Source organism: Alexandromys fortis, unplaced genomic scaffold (assembly GCF_014885135.2).
Source record: "Alexandromys fortis isolate MF-2015 unplaced genomic scaffold, M_Fortis_MF-2015_v1.1 scaffold_5, whole genome shotgun sequence".
NCBI classification, from domain to species: domain Eukaryota; kingdom Metazoa; phylum Chordata; class Mammalia; order Rodentia; family Cricetidae; genus Alexandromys; species Alexandromys fortis.
This window is the reverse complement of record NW_026067924.1, coordinates 17371727-17386627: the sequence shown is the minus strand read 5'-3', so window position 1 is coordinate 17386627 and position 14901 is coordinate 17371727. Positions and strand designations below refer to the sequence as shown.

Genomic DNA, 14901 nt, shown 5'->3' with positions numbered 1-14901 from the left:
CGAAAAGGAAAAAAAAAAAAAAAAAAAAAAAAAAAAATTCATCCCTGCTTTCCAGTACGTCAGTAGGACTGAGTATTTATGTAGATACTGAAACATAAACTGTTTACCATCTAACGCTTCAGGGAAAAGTTTCCTAACCTGTTTTAGCACAAGAAGGGCAGACAGCTTAAGCCTTGATAAGGTCATTGTTTTATTGCTAGAGAGAGAAGGAGGAGTTTGAAAAGGGGGCTGTTGGCCTGTGAGGCAGAATGACCAGGATGGTGGGAGTAGATGACAGTCTGGATGTAGTTGATGCCCAGCAATAGCAGAGCTCTTAAAATGACTGATGACTTCACGTAGAATTGTCACAGAAATAATTTTGAGCAGGAACCATGTCAGAATTGAAAAGTGACCAGGTTAGGTGAATAGAAACTGTCAGTAGAGACTGTTTGAAGGATGACGATGGAGAAGATTCCTAGAGACAAGGAGACTAATGTGCCTTTATCTGGAGGGACTACTTGAAGAAACTAAACATTTAAAAGTGGGGGAAGGGTGTCTGTGGTAGAGATCAGGTGGACACTGTCCAAACTGATGGGACGTGAGAGGTCTATGCTACTAAAAGGGTTGGGGGTAGAGTAGCACATTAGCTCGCAGAAGGTCCTTGGTTGTTTGGGAAGAAACTGTTGCAATGTCTGGGCAAGCCTCTGCTCTCTGAGGCACGGTAGGAAGGTAGATATGAACATGTGATGGTGGGGGCATGTATGTGCCATGATACACATGTGACAGTCAGAGGACAACTACCTGGGTTCTGTCCTCTCCTTCTACCTTTATGTGGGTTCTAGAGATTGAACTCAGGTCGTCAGGCTTGCAAGGTAGGTGCTCTTACCCACTGGCCCCCAGTGACTATTGGACTATTCTGCTCTTTGTGGGTGATGTTGGCTGCCTTGCTTTCTTGGGTCTTCACTACTCTCATGTAAGCACTGAGAAACAATTGGGCCTGTTTGGACAGGATTTTTTTTTTTTTTTGGCTTGGAAAACATAAATCTCACCATTTCAAAATGTCATTTCTGTAGCACAAATATAGCATTTTAAAATAGTGAATTCAATTTTCAGCTTACTGTTTAGATCAGAGCACTTTCATTACCTCCCAAAAGAAACCCCATTCCATTAAGCAGTCCCTTTCATTCCTTTCTACCTCTAGTCCCTGTATCTGGGCTTTTACATTTTGGGTGTTCAGTAAAATCATACAGTATGTGGACTTTTTAATTCTGGCTTTTTTTACTCAGCATAATTTTTTCAGTGTTCATCCTCATTGTGGAATGGATTAATATTTTATTTTTTATAGCTTAATGATATTTCATTGTGACTATAATCTACTCGTCAGAGATTCACCTACCTCTGCTTCCCGAGTGCTGGTATTAAAGACATGTGTGCCTGTCTTTAATATATACAATATATATTGTGTTCATTAGTGTTTTGCCTGCTTGTATGTCTGTTTGAGGGTGTCAGATCTCCTGGAACTGGAGTTACAGACAGATATATGCTGGGAATTGAACCTGGATGTTCTGGAAGAATAGCCAGTGCTCTTAACCACTGAGCCATCTCTCTAGCCCCTTATCCTATTCTTTTTTTTTAGACAAGGTTTCACAGTGTATCCCTGACTGTCCTCGAATTTACAGAGATATGGAATTATACGTGTGCACCCACATCCAGCATGTTTTGGGGAATCATAATGGCCTTTTGTTTTAGTTTGCTTATTTGAGACAAAGTTTTGCTGTGTTGCCTAAGCTGGCCTCAAACTCGAATGTTCCTGCTTTGACCTCCAAAATGCTATGATTTCTTGGTGAGATGGCTCAGAGGGTAAAGGCATTTGTTGCCAAACCTGAGGACCGGGATTCTATCCCTGGTACCCAACATGCTGGAAGGAGGGAACCAACTCTTGAAAGTTTTTCTCCTATCTACACACTTGTACTGTCTTAGGCATGCATTCCTACCACCCCCAACAAGCAAACAAATAAAAATAGTTAAGAAAAAAAAGGTACATATTACCAAAATGCTATGATTTCATTCCAACATGGCTACACTCAGCATATGAAAATATTTTTTACTATATGAATCATGAAATTGAAGATGGATAATGGGAGTGTGCAAAGGGTGTGTGTTCATGGATCCAGTAAGGAAGAAAAGTCTGACAGCTATCCAGAACTGTCTAGATTTTAAGCCTTTGGAATAACAAACGTCAGGGGTCAGGGGACAGAAGGCAGAATGTGCACTCTCTACTTCTGTTCATTGTTTGGTTTTGTGAGATGGATCTCATATAACCCAGGCTGACCTCACATTTATCTTCTACCTCGTTTGCCAAGTGCTACAGTTGCATGCTGTTTAAAACTTTATTGGCAATTTTAACCAGTTGAATTAGACAAGAGACCACATAGTTATAAGAATTGGTGGGGAACTGGTGTACTTCATACCTGTCTTCCCAACACTGAGTCAGAAGAAGAGCTATGAGTTCAAGGCTGAGCTAGGCTACAGAGGGACTCTGTCATTTGGGAAGTAAAAGTAGGAGGATCAGGAATTTGAATCTTCTTGGGCCACATGAGACCTTATCTGAGGGAGAAAAAAGGGTGAAGGAATATTCTATAGGAAAATGGGCAGAAGTCACAAAGAGACAAGCTGTGGAAGCATAAGATTGGCCCATGAATGTAAGCAAACATACCAGCACCATTAGAGGATAATGCCAACTAAACTACACTCAGGTGTCCCTTATCAGTTAGAATAGCAAGTGTTTGGGATCTTGTTAGACCCAAGTATTAAAATATATAGCAAGATGGTTCCTCAACATTGTGTGTAAGTCCTGGAAATAGACTAAGTTCCAAACTTAAAATATTGATTTAGTCAGCTAAACACATGCCCAGCAGAATATCATGCAACTTAAAAAAAAAGAAAGGTAACTGAGCAGCCTGAAGTAGTAGTGTGTACCTAGGCAAAGGTAGGAGAATTAATGCAATATTGAGGCCAGCCTGGTTGGTATGAACAGTTTGAGGTCAGCGAGGGCTGGCTACATAGTGAGGTCCTGTTTTAAGAGGGGTTGAGGACAGGACAGGGTCGGTCCCTGTAAGCAGTTCTGGAAAAGATAAATGGTAAACAACAGCTTTACAAAGTACTGAAGATGCTTATGCCATTGTATGCACTGTGTATGAGAGATACAGAAAAGGAACGGAGGATAGTAAACGAGGAAAGAAGCAGAAGTTCATCGTATGCATGGCTGTTCTGTTTGTTTATGGTTATTTCAGGTTTTTGTTTTAAAGTAACTGCACATTTAGGCAGCTAAGGACCAAGAGTAAGATGCCTGAGTTAGTGAATTCTTGCTTCTTCCTCTTCCTGATTTCTAGGTCTTTGAGGTTAAATTATATCTCAGTTAACCTTGTCTATAGTGTCTCTGAGAAAGTGGGCACATAGCTGGTTTCCAGTGAACATCTGGAAGAAAACTCAAGGAGTGCAGTGTCTCATGATTTTCCTTTTCTTTTCTCTTGCAGGACATTGGAGACACACTGAGCAGGTACACTTTTCTGTCCTTGCGTTGTAAACCAAGACTGGGCTCACATCTATAAATCTGAATTGGAGACTATCACCCTAGAAGAAGCTTATTGAGTTGCTGTCTCTCACTGAAGAGTCTTACTGCCCAGAGAACTTTAGAACTTGGCTGAGTCCAACGGCTCACACCTTTAATCACAACACTTTCTAAGCAGAGGCAGACAGATCTTTGTGAGTTCTGTGAGTTCAAGACCAGCATGGTCAACATAGTGAGTTCCAGGACAACCAGAGCTACATAGTGAGACCCTGTCTTAATTAATTTAAAAAACCACTTTGGAACTTTTGACAAGTTGATGTTGAAGTGAGAGAGTCACTTGAGGGGTATTGTGGTTTAAGTGTGAGGATACTTCCAGACCTTGAAAAGAGCACATTAATGACTCTTGGGTCTGCAAATTTCAGAGTTTTTTTCCATTTCCTTATCTCATTCTTTATAAAGGGAAATAAGGCCTCTAAGGAAGATGTAACTGGCTTGGAGTTGTTTTTTTTTTTTTTTTCTTTTTTCTTTTTGGTTTTTCGAGACAGGGTTTCTCTGTGGCTTTGGTTCCTGTCCTGGAACTAGCTCTGTAGACCAGGCTGGTCTCGAACTCACAGAGATCCGCCTGCCTCTGCCTCCCAAGTGCTGGGATTAAAGGCGTGCGCCACCACCGCCCGGCTGGCTTGGAGTTATTTAATTACTGAGCACTCACATGGATTCTGGCTCTGGTCGTTTGTCTCCTGTGAAAAGTGAGTGTAGCTCAGTGGTGTGATGTGTATTTGCCATAAACAAGCCTACGGTTTGATCACTAGCACTAGAAAAAAAGGGAAGAGAGGAGGGAAAGACCAGACCAAAAGAAAGGGAGAATTTGGAACAGGCAAGAAGACAGGACAGGGCCAGATGATGGTGGCACATGCCTTTTATCCCAACACTTGTGAGTTTGAGGCCAGCCTGATCTACAGATCTAGTTCTGGGATGGGCTCCAGAGCTACACAAAGAAACCCTGTCTCAAAAAAAAAAAAAGGAAGACAAGACAGTTGTAACTGTAGGTGTTTAGGCTTTGGAAGGATGAGGTTTTCTGTGGGAGAACCTACAGGATGAGAGTGACTTTGACTTTGGCAAAGCTGAATTGTGATTAAAATCCTTCAAAGGAAAATACAGTTTGATGGACTGGCTAGGAGATGTGTGTAGATGACTGGTCCCCAGAGCTGCTGAGATGAAGAGGAATTGGAAGTTGTAACATTCACAGTTGGGTGGTCAGTTAAGTAAAGCTATGTCTGCCAGATTTGGGTTTGGTTTGGTTTTGTTTTGAGATAAGTTCTTCTATAATGGGCTGGGCTGGTGCTCCTGCTTCAGTTTCTTACACTGAAACTATAGGCAGTAATTGGGCTGCAATGCCCAATTTTGTGTTTTCTTTGTATGGAGTTTTTGTGGGGTTTGGTTTGGTTTTCCCCTGTTCTGCAATACCAGATATTGAATCCCGACCTTCAGCACTCGATATGCCCTTCTCTATTTTCTGGTTTTTGATGCAGGGCTGGGATGGCAAGCCATCAACCTTGAATGAGAGTCACTGTCTCAGACCCTAGAAATCTGTAAAGATTAGTTTTGGGGTCCACAGAAATATAGTTTAGCAATTAAGAGCTCTTGCTGACTCTTCCAGAGACTGAAGTTTGTCTTTCAGCACCCAACTATAAGTTGTCTGTTACTTCAGATCCAAAGGATACCTTTTCTAGCATCCACAGGCATTCGAATATGTGACATCACACAGACACACATAAATAACATAGCTTTTTTTTTTTTTTCAATTTGGTTTTTCGAGGCAGGTTTTCTCTATAGCCCTGGCTCTTCTGTAGCTCACTCATTTGACCAAGCTTGCCTCGAACTTAGTTCCACCTGCCTCTGCCTCCCCAGTGCTGAGGATAAAGGTGTTAGAAGGTTTTTGTTTGGTTTTTTCGAGACAGGGTTTCTCTGTGGCTTTGGAGCCTGTCCTGGACCTAGCTCTGTAGACCAGGCTGGTTTCGAACTCACAGAGATCCGCCTGCCTCTGCCTCCCAAGTGCTGGGATTAAAGGCGTGCGCCACCAACGCCCAACAGGTGTTAGAAGTTTTAAGATAAGATCTCACTTTGTAGCTCTGAAGCAAGCAGTGATCCTCATGTTCCTGCCTCCCGAGGACTGGAATTGCAGGGAGGAGCAGTGTCCCCACTGAGGACTTACTGTTCACAAAACCATGAGCTGGTGCTTTGGGAGAGATGAAAATGAGCAAGGTTATCTCTCACTTTCACTTCTAAAGGTGATTTAGAAGGAAGTTGTGGAAACTTGTGGTAGTCAGTTTTAAAGACTGCCTGCCCACTAGTGTTAGACAGGTTAGTCAAGCCCTAGCCTAGGCCTCAGAAGGTTGGAGAAGGTAACCACATGCGGTTTGTTGTTTTATTTTAGGGCTGAAAGAATCAGGATCCCTGAGCCCTGGATCACACCTCCAGATCTACAAGAGAAAATCCATATTTTTGCCCAAAAATGTCTGTTCTTGACAGAAAGTCTGAAGCAGTTCACAGGTAATATGAGGAGAGGAAGTGGGTTAGTATTCTGATATCTGTATGCTGTGATCATCTGTCTGCAGATGCATTTTCCAGTCAGAGTAATACAAACTCAATCTCTTCTTTTTTATCCTTAGAAAAAATGCAGTCAGATATGGAGAAAATCCAAGGTAAATTTGCCTATTTTCTGGACTCTTGATGCTCTAAGTTTCTTGGGGAGCAGCTGAGTGTATTGAGAGCTCAGGAGGGTCAGCAGAATGGCTCAGTAAGTGCTGTGCCTTGTTGTGCAGACCTGTTGACCTGTGTTTGAGAAGTGGTGTAAGGTGAGAACCGACAACATGTGCAGTGTGATATGTGACCCCTCACTCGCACACGTACATCATGCACAGACTTTCCTGTTGACATTATTATTGTTGTTTATATGGGTTTTGTTGAGACAGTCTTAATATATAGCCCGGTCTAGCCTTAACTCACCAGGCTGCTGCCTCAGAGCTTCAGTTGTGAGATTGAGAATGTGCCATAGCTGCCTCCACAGCGACATTTAGTTCAGTGGATGTGCAGAAGTGGCTTTCCTCAGTCTGATTCTTGTTTATTTCTCTTCCTCTTCCTTTGCCACTTCAAAGACTCTTGTGTGAAATCCCCCATAAACTAATGATGGGTGTCATTTGAGCCACTCAGCCTCTGCAGCAGACGCTTTGTACAGACTGAGTTGTAAATATGGATGTCGTGCATTTGAACTTTTAGCCTTTGCAGAGTCAAGTCGTGCTGTGAAAGGTGGATTCTTGATTGTGACTCAGTCTGATACTACGTTCTACCAAGATCACATATGTTATTCTATAGCCAGGGTTTTCAAGCCCTCTAGCCCTAAAAATCCTTCCATGAGCAAAGTATAATAGCCATGCTTATAAGCCTGATACTTGGGCAGCTGATCAGGGACAACTGTCATGAATTCGAAACCACCCTTGGCCAAATAGTGAGTTTCAGGTCAGCCTGGGTTACATAGTAAGACTGTCTTTTAAAATAAAATAAAATAAAATAAAATAAAATAAAATAAAAGATAGAAGAAGAGCCAGGCATGTCTTTAGTCCCTGACCTTGGAGGCAGAGGCAGGTGGTCTCTGAATTTTATGCCGTCCTGGTCTACAGAGCAAGTTCCAGGACAGCCAGAGCTGTAACACAGAGAAACCCTGTCTTAAGAAAATGAAAAAGAAAGAGAGAGAAAGAAAAAATTGCTGGGTAAATAAACAGATATGGAGTTCTAACAGTGAACTTAGAAATAAATCAGCGCCCCATTGACATAAGGGTTCTGGAATGCCAATAGATTCCACTGCTTTATGATTTTTTACCAAATTAAATTCACTTAACATGCTTCCTAGAAAGACACAGAGGTTCAGTAACTTTTCTTTCTTGTTCTTTCAGAATTGAGAGAGGCTCAGTTATACTCAGGTACGTGCTAGAAGACAACAATGTTGAAGAAAGGGGTAAAAGCCCTGTAAATCGAACCACTATTAGAAGTGGTTCGAGGCTGCCTGAGTTTGGATCCTTTGGTTGCATATATGCAAAATAACATACAGCCAGAAGCCTCTGGTTGTTTCTATGTGCTTTCTAAAGTGACATCTTTGTCACTTTAAAGATTTGTAGAATATTAGACACATGGTTCCCCAGAAGCAGAAAATCCCCTCTAGTATGCACCTTCCCACCAGTGTCTGGGGCAGTGTACTATTTGTTTGCCCCAGGGAAATGATTTNTCTCTCCGCCCCCCCCCCCCCCCCCCCCGCTGTTGCGTCTGGGGTTCTTAACTTTTCAATGGTATGCTCTGGGCAAAAATTTGACAAACCCTAGACATCCATCTTTAAGTTATGATTCAGAGACTGAGTCAGTCTGATTCCAGGAAACCCAAATCTGAGGTATGTTTACTTACTTCCAGCCTTTAGTTATTAGGTCTTCCTTAATTGAGACAAAGGCTGTTATCAATGTTTATTTATTTAAACATTTTAAGTATTTGGAATACAAGTATATATGTGTACCACATACCTGTCTGCTGCTCACAAAGGCCAAAAAATGGGGTTAGATTCCCCTAATCTAGAGTCACAGGCGGTTGTGAGCCGCCATGTAGGTGCTGGGAACAAAACCCAGGTCTTAGGCAAAGGCAGCAGTGGCTCTCAGCTGCTGAGCCATCTCTCTTGCCTTTGATATTTGCTTCTTTTAATCTTGGCTGAGTATGTCACACGTAAGATGCTTTAGAAAGCAGTACTCTGCCCTTGGAATTTACAGTCTGGTTGGAAGTATACCCATGGCACAAGAAAGACAAGTTGGGGCTGGATATATAGCTCATCGGCAGGATGAGTAGACTTTGTGTATGGGTAGGGTCCTTTGTTAGATCCAGAGCACTAAAAGAAAGTGGGTGAGAGTAGGTAGGTGACTTTTGTGCACAGATAGTTGAAAACAAGGATCATTTCACCTGTTACCTATCATGAATTTTTTTAATGATTATTCATTCTTTGAGAATTTTATTCAATATTTTGATATTGTCTTTCCCCTGCTCCATCTCCTCCCACATACTCTTTTACATCCCTACCCATCCTACTACATGTTCTTTCTCTTAAAACTAACAACAACAACAACAAAGAAAAAACAACAGCAGCAAAAACCATGGGATCCAATTTGTGTTGGCTGATAACTGCCCCCTGGAATGTGGTTGATATACCTAGTATCTGTTGAAGAAAACTGATTTTCCCTTTCCAAGCAGCTGTCTTTTGTGAATAGCTTCTCTTCTAGGGGTGACACTTTGGGCCCACGTTCCCTCTTCCATGCTATGATTTTGTCAGATTTGAGCTTGTGCAGGACTTTGTACATGCTATCACATTGCATGTGTGTTCATACGTGCATCTGCCCTGTTGAAGTCATCTACCACTTCCAGCTTGTAAAATCTTTCCACCCCTCTTCTACATAGTAGACTCCTGAGCCTTGAGAGGAGGAGTGTTATACAGACATCCCATTTAAGACTAAGCATTCCAAAGTCTACACTGTGTTAATTACAGTTCTAATGCAAAAAGAAACTTCTCGATAAGGGTTAAACAATGCACTTATCTATGCATATAGCATATGTCATTAGTAGTCACTCTATTGGACTGTTTAGCAGAATAACTGTTCCCTAGGACCTCTGACCTATGTAACCTCAGATTCTTAATCTTACTGACATCGTCAAGTATGGGTTCCATCTTGTGTAGCAGGCCAAAAATAAAAAGTGGTTGGTTACTCTCATAACATGTGTGCTACCGTTGTACTAGTGGACGTGTCTTCCAGGCAGTTCACAGGACTCTGAGTTGAGTGAGATTGATGGTGACTTTTCTCCTCCAGTAGCAGGTATAGCTCCTTTAAACCAGCAGGTTGGGTGAAGCTTCCACGTTGAGTGTCAACTCAGATTCTTCCTGTTCTGTGATATAACTGTGTGGTGTCTTCAGCAACAGGGACTTATATCAGATAGTTGAGCATAGCCAATAGTGTTGGCAATGGCCTGTAATGTGCAGGGATGGGTAGTGTCTGAGACACCATTGGGCAACAACTCAAACAATTATGTACCCCATTCATGGTCCTGGGAGGAGGTTATTTGGTAGTTTCTCTTGTTTAGTTGGGATATTGTCCCCAGAATCCCACTATGTGGTAACTTCATTTAAATTAATTGTGTGTGTGTGTGTATTAGGTTTCCATGTAACTTTCCTAACGACTTTAATGCTGTCTTTCCCCATATAACCCTTTGTACCCTTCCCTCCCATCACCTATGCCATTTAATCCTCCTAATTTCCCCCTTATCTTTTTGTTTTGTTTTCATTGTTTTTTGGGGTGGGGGAGGGGCAGGGTTTCTTTCTGTGTGTAGCCCTTACTGTCCTGTAAGTCACTCACTCTGTGGACCTAGCTGGCCTTAAACTCAGAGACCCACCAGTCTCTACCTCCCACGTGTTGGGATTAAATAAAGGCTTGCACTACCACCACCCAGCTAAAAAAAAATTATTAATGCTATAGTAATGGGATTATTTCCTTGATTTCTTTCTAAGTATGTTTGTCATTTGTATATAGAAAGACTACTTATTTTTTTGTGTTAATTTTATATCGTGCTACATTGCTGAAGTGTTTATGAGCTGTAGAAGTTTCCTGATATACTCTTCAGGGTCTTTTATGCTTAAAACATGTCTTCCTCAAATAAGAATATGATGAATTCTTCCTTTCCTATTTGTATCCCCTTGATCTCCTTTGGTTGTTCTAGTCCTCTAGCTAAGACATCAAGTACTATACTGAATAGGTATGGAGAAAGGAGATGTCTGTCCTGGCAAAGTAAAGGTTTTACTCCATCGGTACTGGGTTCTGGTTAATCACAGCTGTTTCTGCAGCTCCAGCTGACCAGACATCACTCATTCCTAACACAAAAATACCACACAGACGACCACAGGAGAGTCTTTGCTTCTTCCGGCAGCTTCACAAGCCAGGCCTACATCATTTGTGTTTCTCTGAACACTCTTGCTTTCCAAGTGCAAACAGAAGAGCCTACTGAGCTGTGAATACCCAAAGGCTTTTCCAGCCTCAAGTTCAAATGTAGTCACAGTTCTCCAAGAACACATGGTCAGACTGTATAGCAATTTCCCTTCTGTTACTAATTTCTGCCTTTGTTAAGGTTTCTGTTGTTGGGATGAAACAACATGACCATAAATAACTTGCAGAAGAAGAGGTTTATTTCTTTTGCACTTTGTCCATCAGGGCAGAAATTGATGTAGAGGCCATGAAGGAAAGCTGCTTACTGACTAGACATGGCTTCTAGTCTCCCCTCCCCCCTCCCCGAGCTGAAGACTGAACCCAGGGCCTTGTGCTTGCTAAGCAAACACTCTACCACTGAGCCCAGTCTGCTTTCTTAAACACCCCATATCCAACTACCCAGGGGTGATGTGAATTATCCACAATGTTCAATTGAAAGTTGAGGAATAATGGAGTAATCCATTCAAGACAAACCAGGCAGCCAGGGGAGGTGGTGCTCACCTTTAATCACAGCTCTTGGGAGGCAGAGACAGGTGAAGCTCTGAGTTCAAGGCCAGTCTCGTCTACAGAGTGAGTTCCAGGGAAGCCAGTACTATGTAGAGAGATCTTGTCTTAAAAAAAAAAAATTCTATGCAGAAGCCAGATATGATAGTGTGTATGCTTGTAACTCCAGCAGCTGGGAAGCTGAAGCAGGAAGAATCAGGATCTTAAGGTTATGTTTTGCCACATTGTTTGAGGCTAAGGTATCTGATCTACATAGATTGTCTCAAAAGGGGCAAGGAGAAAACATGAATAACGAGTAGATATGCAAGACAATCTCAGAAATGAAAGAATAATTTGAAAGATGGCAAGTTGGGCAGATTCTCAGTTCTTTAACAAAAATTCTGAACTCCAAAATGTCTGTAAACTAAAATTTTGTTGTATGTTTTTCAGTAAATTAGTTAAAATAGCAACTCCTGGCGCTGGAGACATTACTCAGGTTAAAAACACTCACTGGCAGCTCTTTCAGAGGTCCTGAGTTCAATTCCCAGCAACCACATGGTGGCTCACAACATCTTTGATGAGATCTGGTGCCGTCTTCTTGTGTGGACATACATATAGGCAGAATTCTGTGTAAATAATAAATAAATAATGTTTTAAAAAAAAATCTAGCAACTTTTTGTGACCAGGAGCCTCTATCTGTTCTAATGTGACTGTGTATATTTTCCATCACTTCTATTGATGCCAGAATTTTCAAATTCAGGACTTAGACATAGGTACAGAAGTCTCAGATGCAGTCAGTGGGGACTGAGCCTTAGATGTGAGAGAAGAGTGGGAGTAAAATTGTATTAGTTTCATTGTTGGCCACAGAGAGGGTAATTAGCTAATGTAATGATAAATTTTTAGGTTTTGGTACCAGGTCTTGCTGTATAGCACTGGCTATGTGACCTAGGCTGGTCTGAAACTCGTGAAGATACTCCTGCCTCTGTCTCCTTAGTGTGCCACCATGCCTGGGTCCAACAGTAATTTTTGAACTATGCAGCTTACAATGTGTTGATCATAAAATGAGTACAGCCTCTAGTGGGCATCTCTGCTGTGTTCCAGGGAAGTAGGTGAAATGCCAGGTGGGCTCTAGTGGGCTCTTCCAACCTTCAGCTGACCACCCCTTTTTCTTTCTACAGTGGATGTGACCCTGGACCCAGACACAGCCTACCCCAGCCTGATCCTTTCTGATAATCTTCGTCAAGTGCGGTACAGTTACCTCCAGCAGGATCTACCAGACAACCCTGAGCGGTTCAATCTGTTTCCCTGTGTCTTGGGCTCTCCATGTTTCATCGCTGGGAGACATTACTGGGAGGTAGAGGTGGGAGATAAAGCCAAGTGGACCATAGGTGTCTGTGAAGACTCGGTGTGCAGAAAAGGTGGGGTGACCTCAGCGCCCCAGAATGGATTCTGGGCAGTGTCATTGTGGTATGGGAAAGAATACTGGGCTCTTACCTCCCCGATGACTGCCCTCCCCCTTCGGACCCCTCTTCAGCGGGTAGGGATTTTCTTGGACTATGATGCTGGTGAGGTCTCCTTCTACAATGTGACAGAGAGATGTCATACCTTTACTTTCTCTCATGCTACCTTCTGTGGGCCAGTCCGGCCCTACTTCAGCCTCAGTTACTCGGGAGGGAAGAGCGCAGCTCCTTTGATCATCTGCCCTATGAGTGGGATTGATGGGTTTTCTGGTCATGTGGGGAATCACGGTCATTCCATGGAGACCTCCCCTTGAGGAAGTGGACTGAGACCACAAGTGCTGTTGGCTGTAATCCTACCCCAGGCACACAGGATCTTGTCGACTTGTCAATTCCTGTCCATCAAAGCCAGGTGTCCTTACCATTTCCCATGCCCTAACAGAGAGAGACAGTGTCCATGGTCTCTACTACACTTTCCCTCCCTTGCAGATTGTGAGATGTAATGAGAAGTATTGCTGTTTCCCAGAATAAAAACCAGATTCCTCCTCCGTGTTTTACACTTTTGTTGGTTTTTACACATGACTGAATAGATGAAGACTATGGATAGGATTTAGAGAACCGCTTTTCTCAGTGATGGGCTTTGATGTAGAAGTGTAAGCCAGATAAACCCGTTTCTCCCCGAGGTGCTTTGGGTCAGCGTCTATCACAGCAGCAGAGCTGAGAGAAATTGTTACGAGGCTGGTGAAAATGCTGTGATAGTCCCGGCCTTGTTTTGGGAAGGACTGTGGAAGTGTTTGGAGCTTTGGTTTGGAAAAGCCATTGAATATTAAAAGTATAATGGGCTTGGGGTCTCGGAAAATAAGAGTGTTGAGAGAAACGCAGATGATAGAGACCCGACTTGTGAAGCTGCAGAGAAGCAGACTATTGGGGTCATTTGTATGATACGCTTGAATTAAGAATGTGGTTTTCCAGTCTGGTCTACAAAGCGAGTTCCAGGACACCCAGCCGATACTGTTACACAGAGAAACCCTATCTTAAAAAAACACACAAAAAGAATGTGTGATTTCTGGACAACTGGGGCTGAAGAATTGGCTGTGAGCAAGAGGCCAGCACCACTAACGTGAAACCTTTGCTTTATTGGGACAGTCCATACTGGTCAACTGGGGTGAAGATCAGCTGATTAACAACAGGCTAGCCCTGTTGAGAGGAAATCTTCTGGGAAGTATTTCCTCCAGGTCTGCACAGAGAGACTGTGGTCCAGAGGAGGCCAATCCTGCATCTCAAGCTAGTAGCAAAACTTGGTAATGTGTAAACATCTCCCATGTGGTACTTGGTTTGACTGCATGAACAAGGGTAAAGGGGACATGGCAAGAAGCTGAGATTTGGCGTCCTGTAGTAGCCACACAGTCCCTGAAGAGAGGTGTGGCCAGTTGCAGCGGAGAGCCCGGCATACTGGCGATGATGGGACTATAGGATGGCCAGCAGGTCCACCAGCAGATGTGGGCCTGTCAGACGAGTTTGTGCTGCATAAGGTGGAGCCAGAGAGGCGAAGCTATGTAAGCCCTTTGGAGCCCAGAAGACCATGAGTCCCAAATGTTGGACGGTTATTTAACTATTCAAATTGGGTTTAATTTGGTTTGTTTGTGACTGTGCCCTGGTTCTACTCTCTTAAAGTGTATGTAACTTGTATTTTGATTTTACAGGAATCCACTTAATGAGATTTTGGACAATTTAAAGAGATTTTGGAGTTTAAAAGTGTTTGAATTTTTTAAATCCTATAGAACTTGAACATATTTTTATTGCTGTTTGTCTGGGTGTATGAGTGAGTGTATGTGTTCATGAGTGCAAGTGCCAAAAGAAGCCAGCTAAAATCATCTGGGAAGAAGGAACCTCAACTGGGAAAATACCCCCATCAGACTGCTCTGTAGACAAGTCTGATGGGGCGTTTTCTTGATTAATGATTGATAAGGGGAAGGACCAGCTGACTGAGCAGGTCCATGCCTAGTCAGGTGGTCCTGGGCTGTTTAAAGACGCGATCCAATAAGCACTGGTCCTCTGGTTCTCCTTCAGTTCCTACCTCCAGGTTCCAGCCCTGAGCTCCTGCCTTGACATCACTCAGTGATGGACTGTAATGTGGAAGTGTAAGCCAAATAAACCCTTTCCTGCCCAAGATGCTGTTGGTCAATGTTTTGTCATAGCAATAGAGAATAAGACAGTTTTTGGACCGTGTCTCCCTTCTCAGAACCCAGGATGGAACCACAGACTGTTTGAATGACTCCCTTTCTCCTAACTTTATTTTTGTGAAATAGTAATTCTACCCTGATTTCCAGTTATTTTACTAACCCCATTATTC

General features: G+C 42.8%; 1 protein-coding gene across 2 annotated transcripts in view; it reads left to right on the top strand.

The window, feature by feature from the left end:
* Window positions 1-13105, top strand: part of Trim27 (tripartite motif containing 27) — an 18729-nt gene extending 5624 nt beyond the window's left edge. The window contains exons 4-8 of one of the 2 annotated variants that reach the window (XM_050142333.1): window positions 3516-3538; window positions 5985-6100; window positions 6220-6252; window positions 7501-7527; window positions 12270-13105. In XM_050142333.1, coding sequence (XP_049998290.1) covers window positions 3516-3538; window positions 5985-6100; window positions 6220-6252; window positions 7501-7527; window positions 12270-12865 — 795 coding nt within the window. In that variant the 3' untranslated portion in view covers window positions 12866-13105. The remainder of the gene's footprint in view (window positions 1-3515; window positions 3539-5984; window positions 6101-6219; window positions 6253-7500; window positions 7528-12269) is intronic. The other variant, XM_050142332.1, reaches the window with a different exon arrangement.
* The last annotated feature ends 1796 nt before the right edge of the window (window positions 13106-14901 follow it).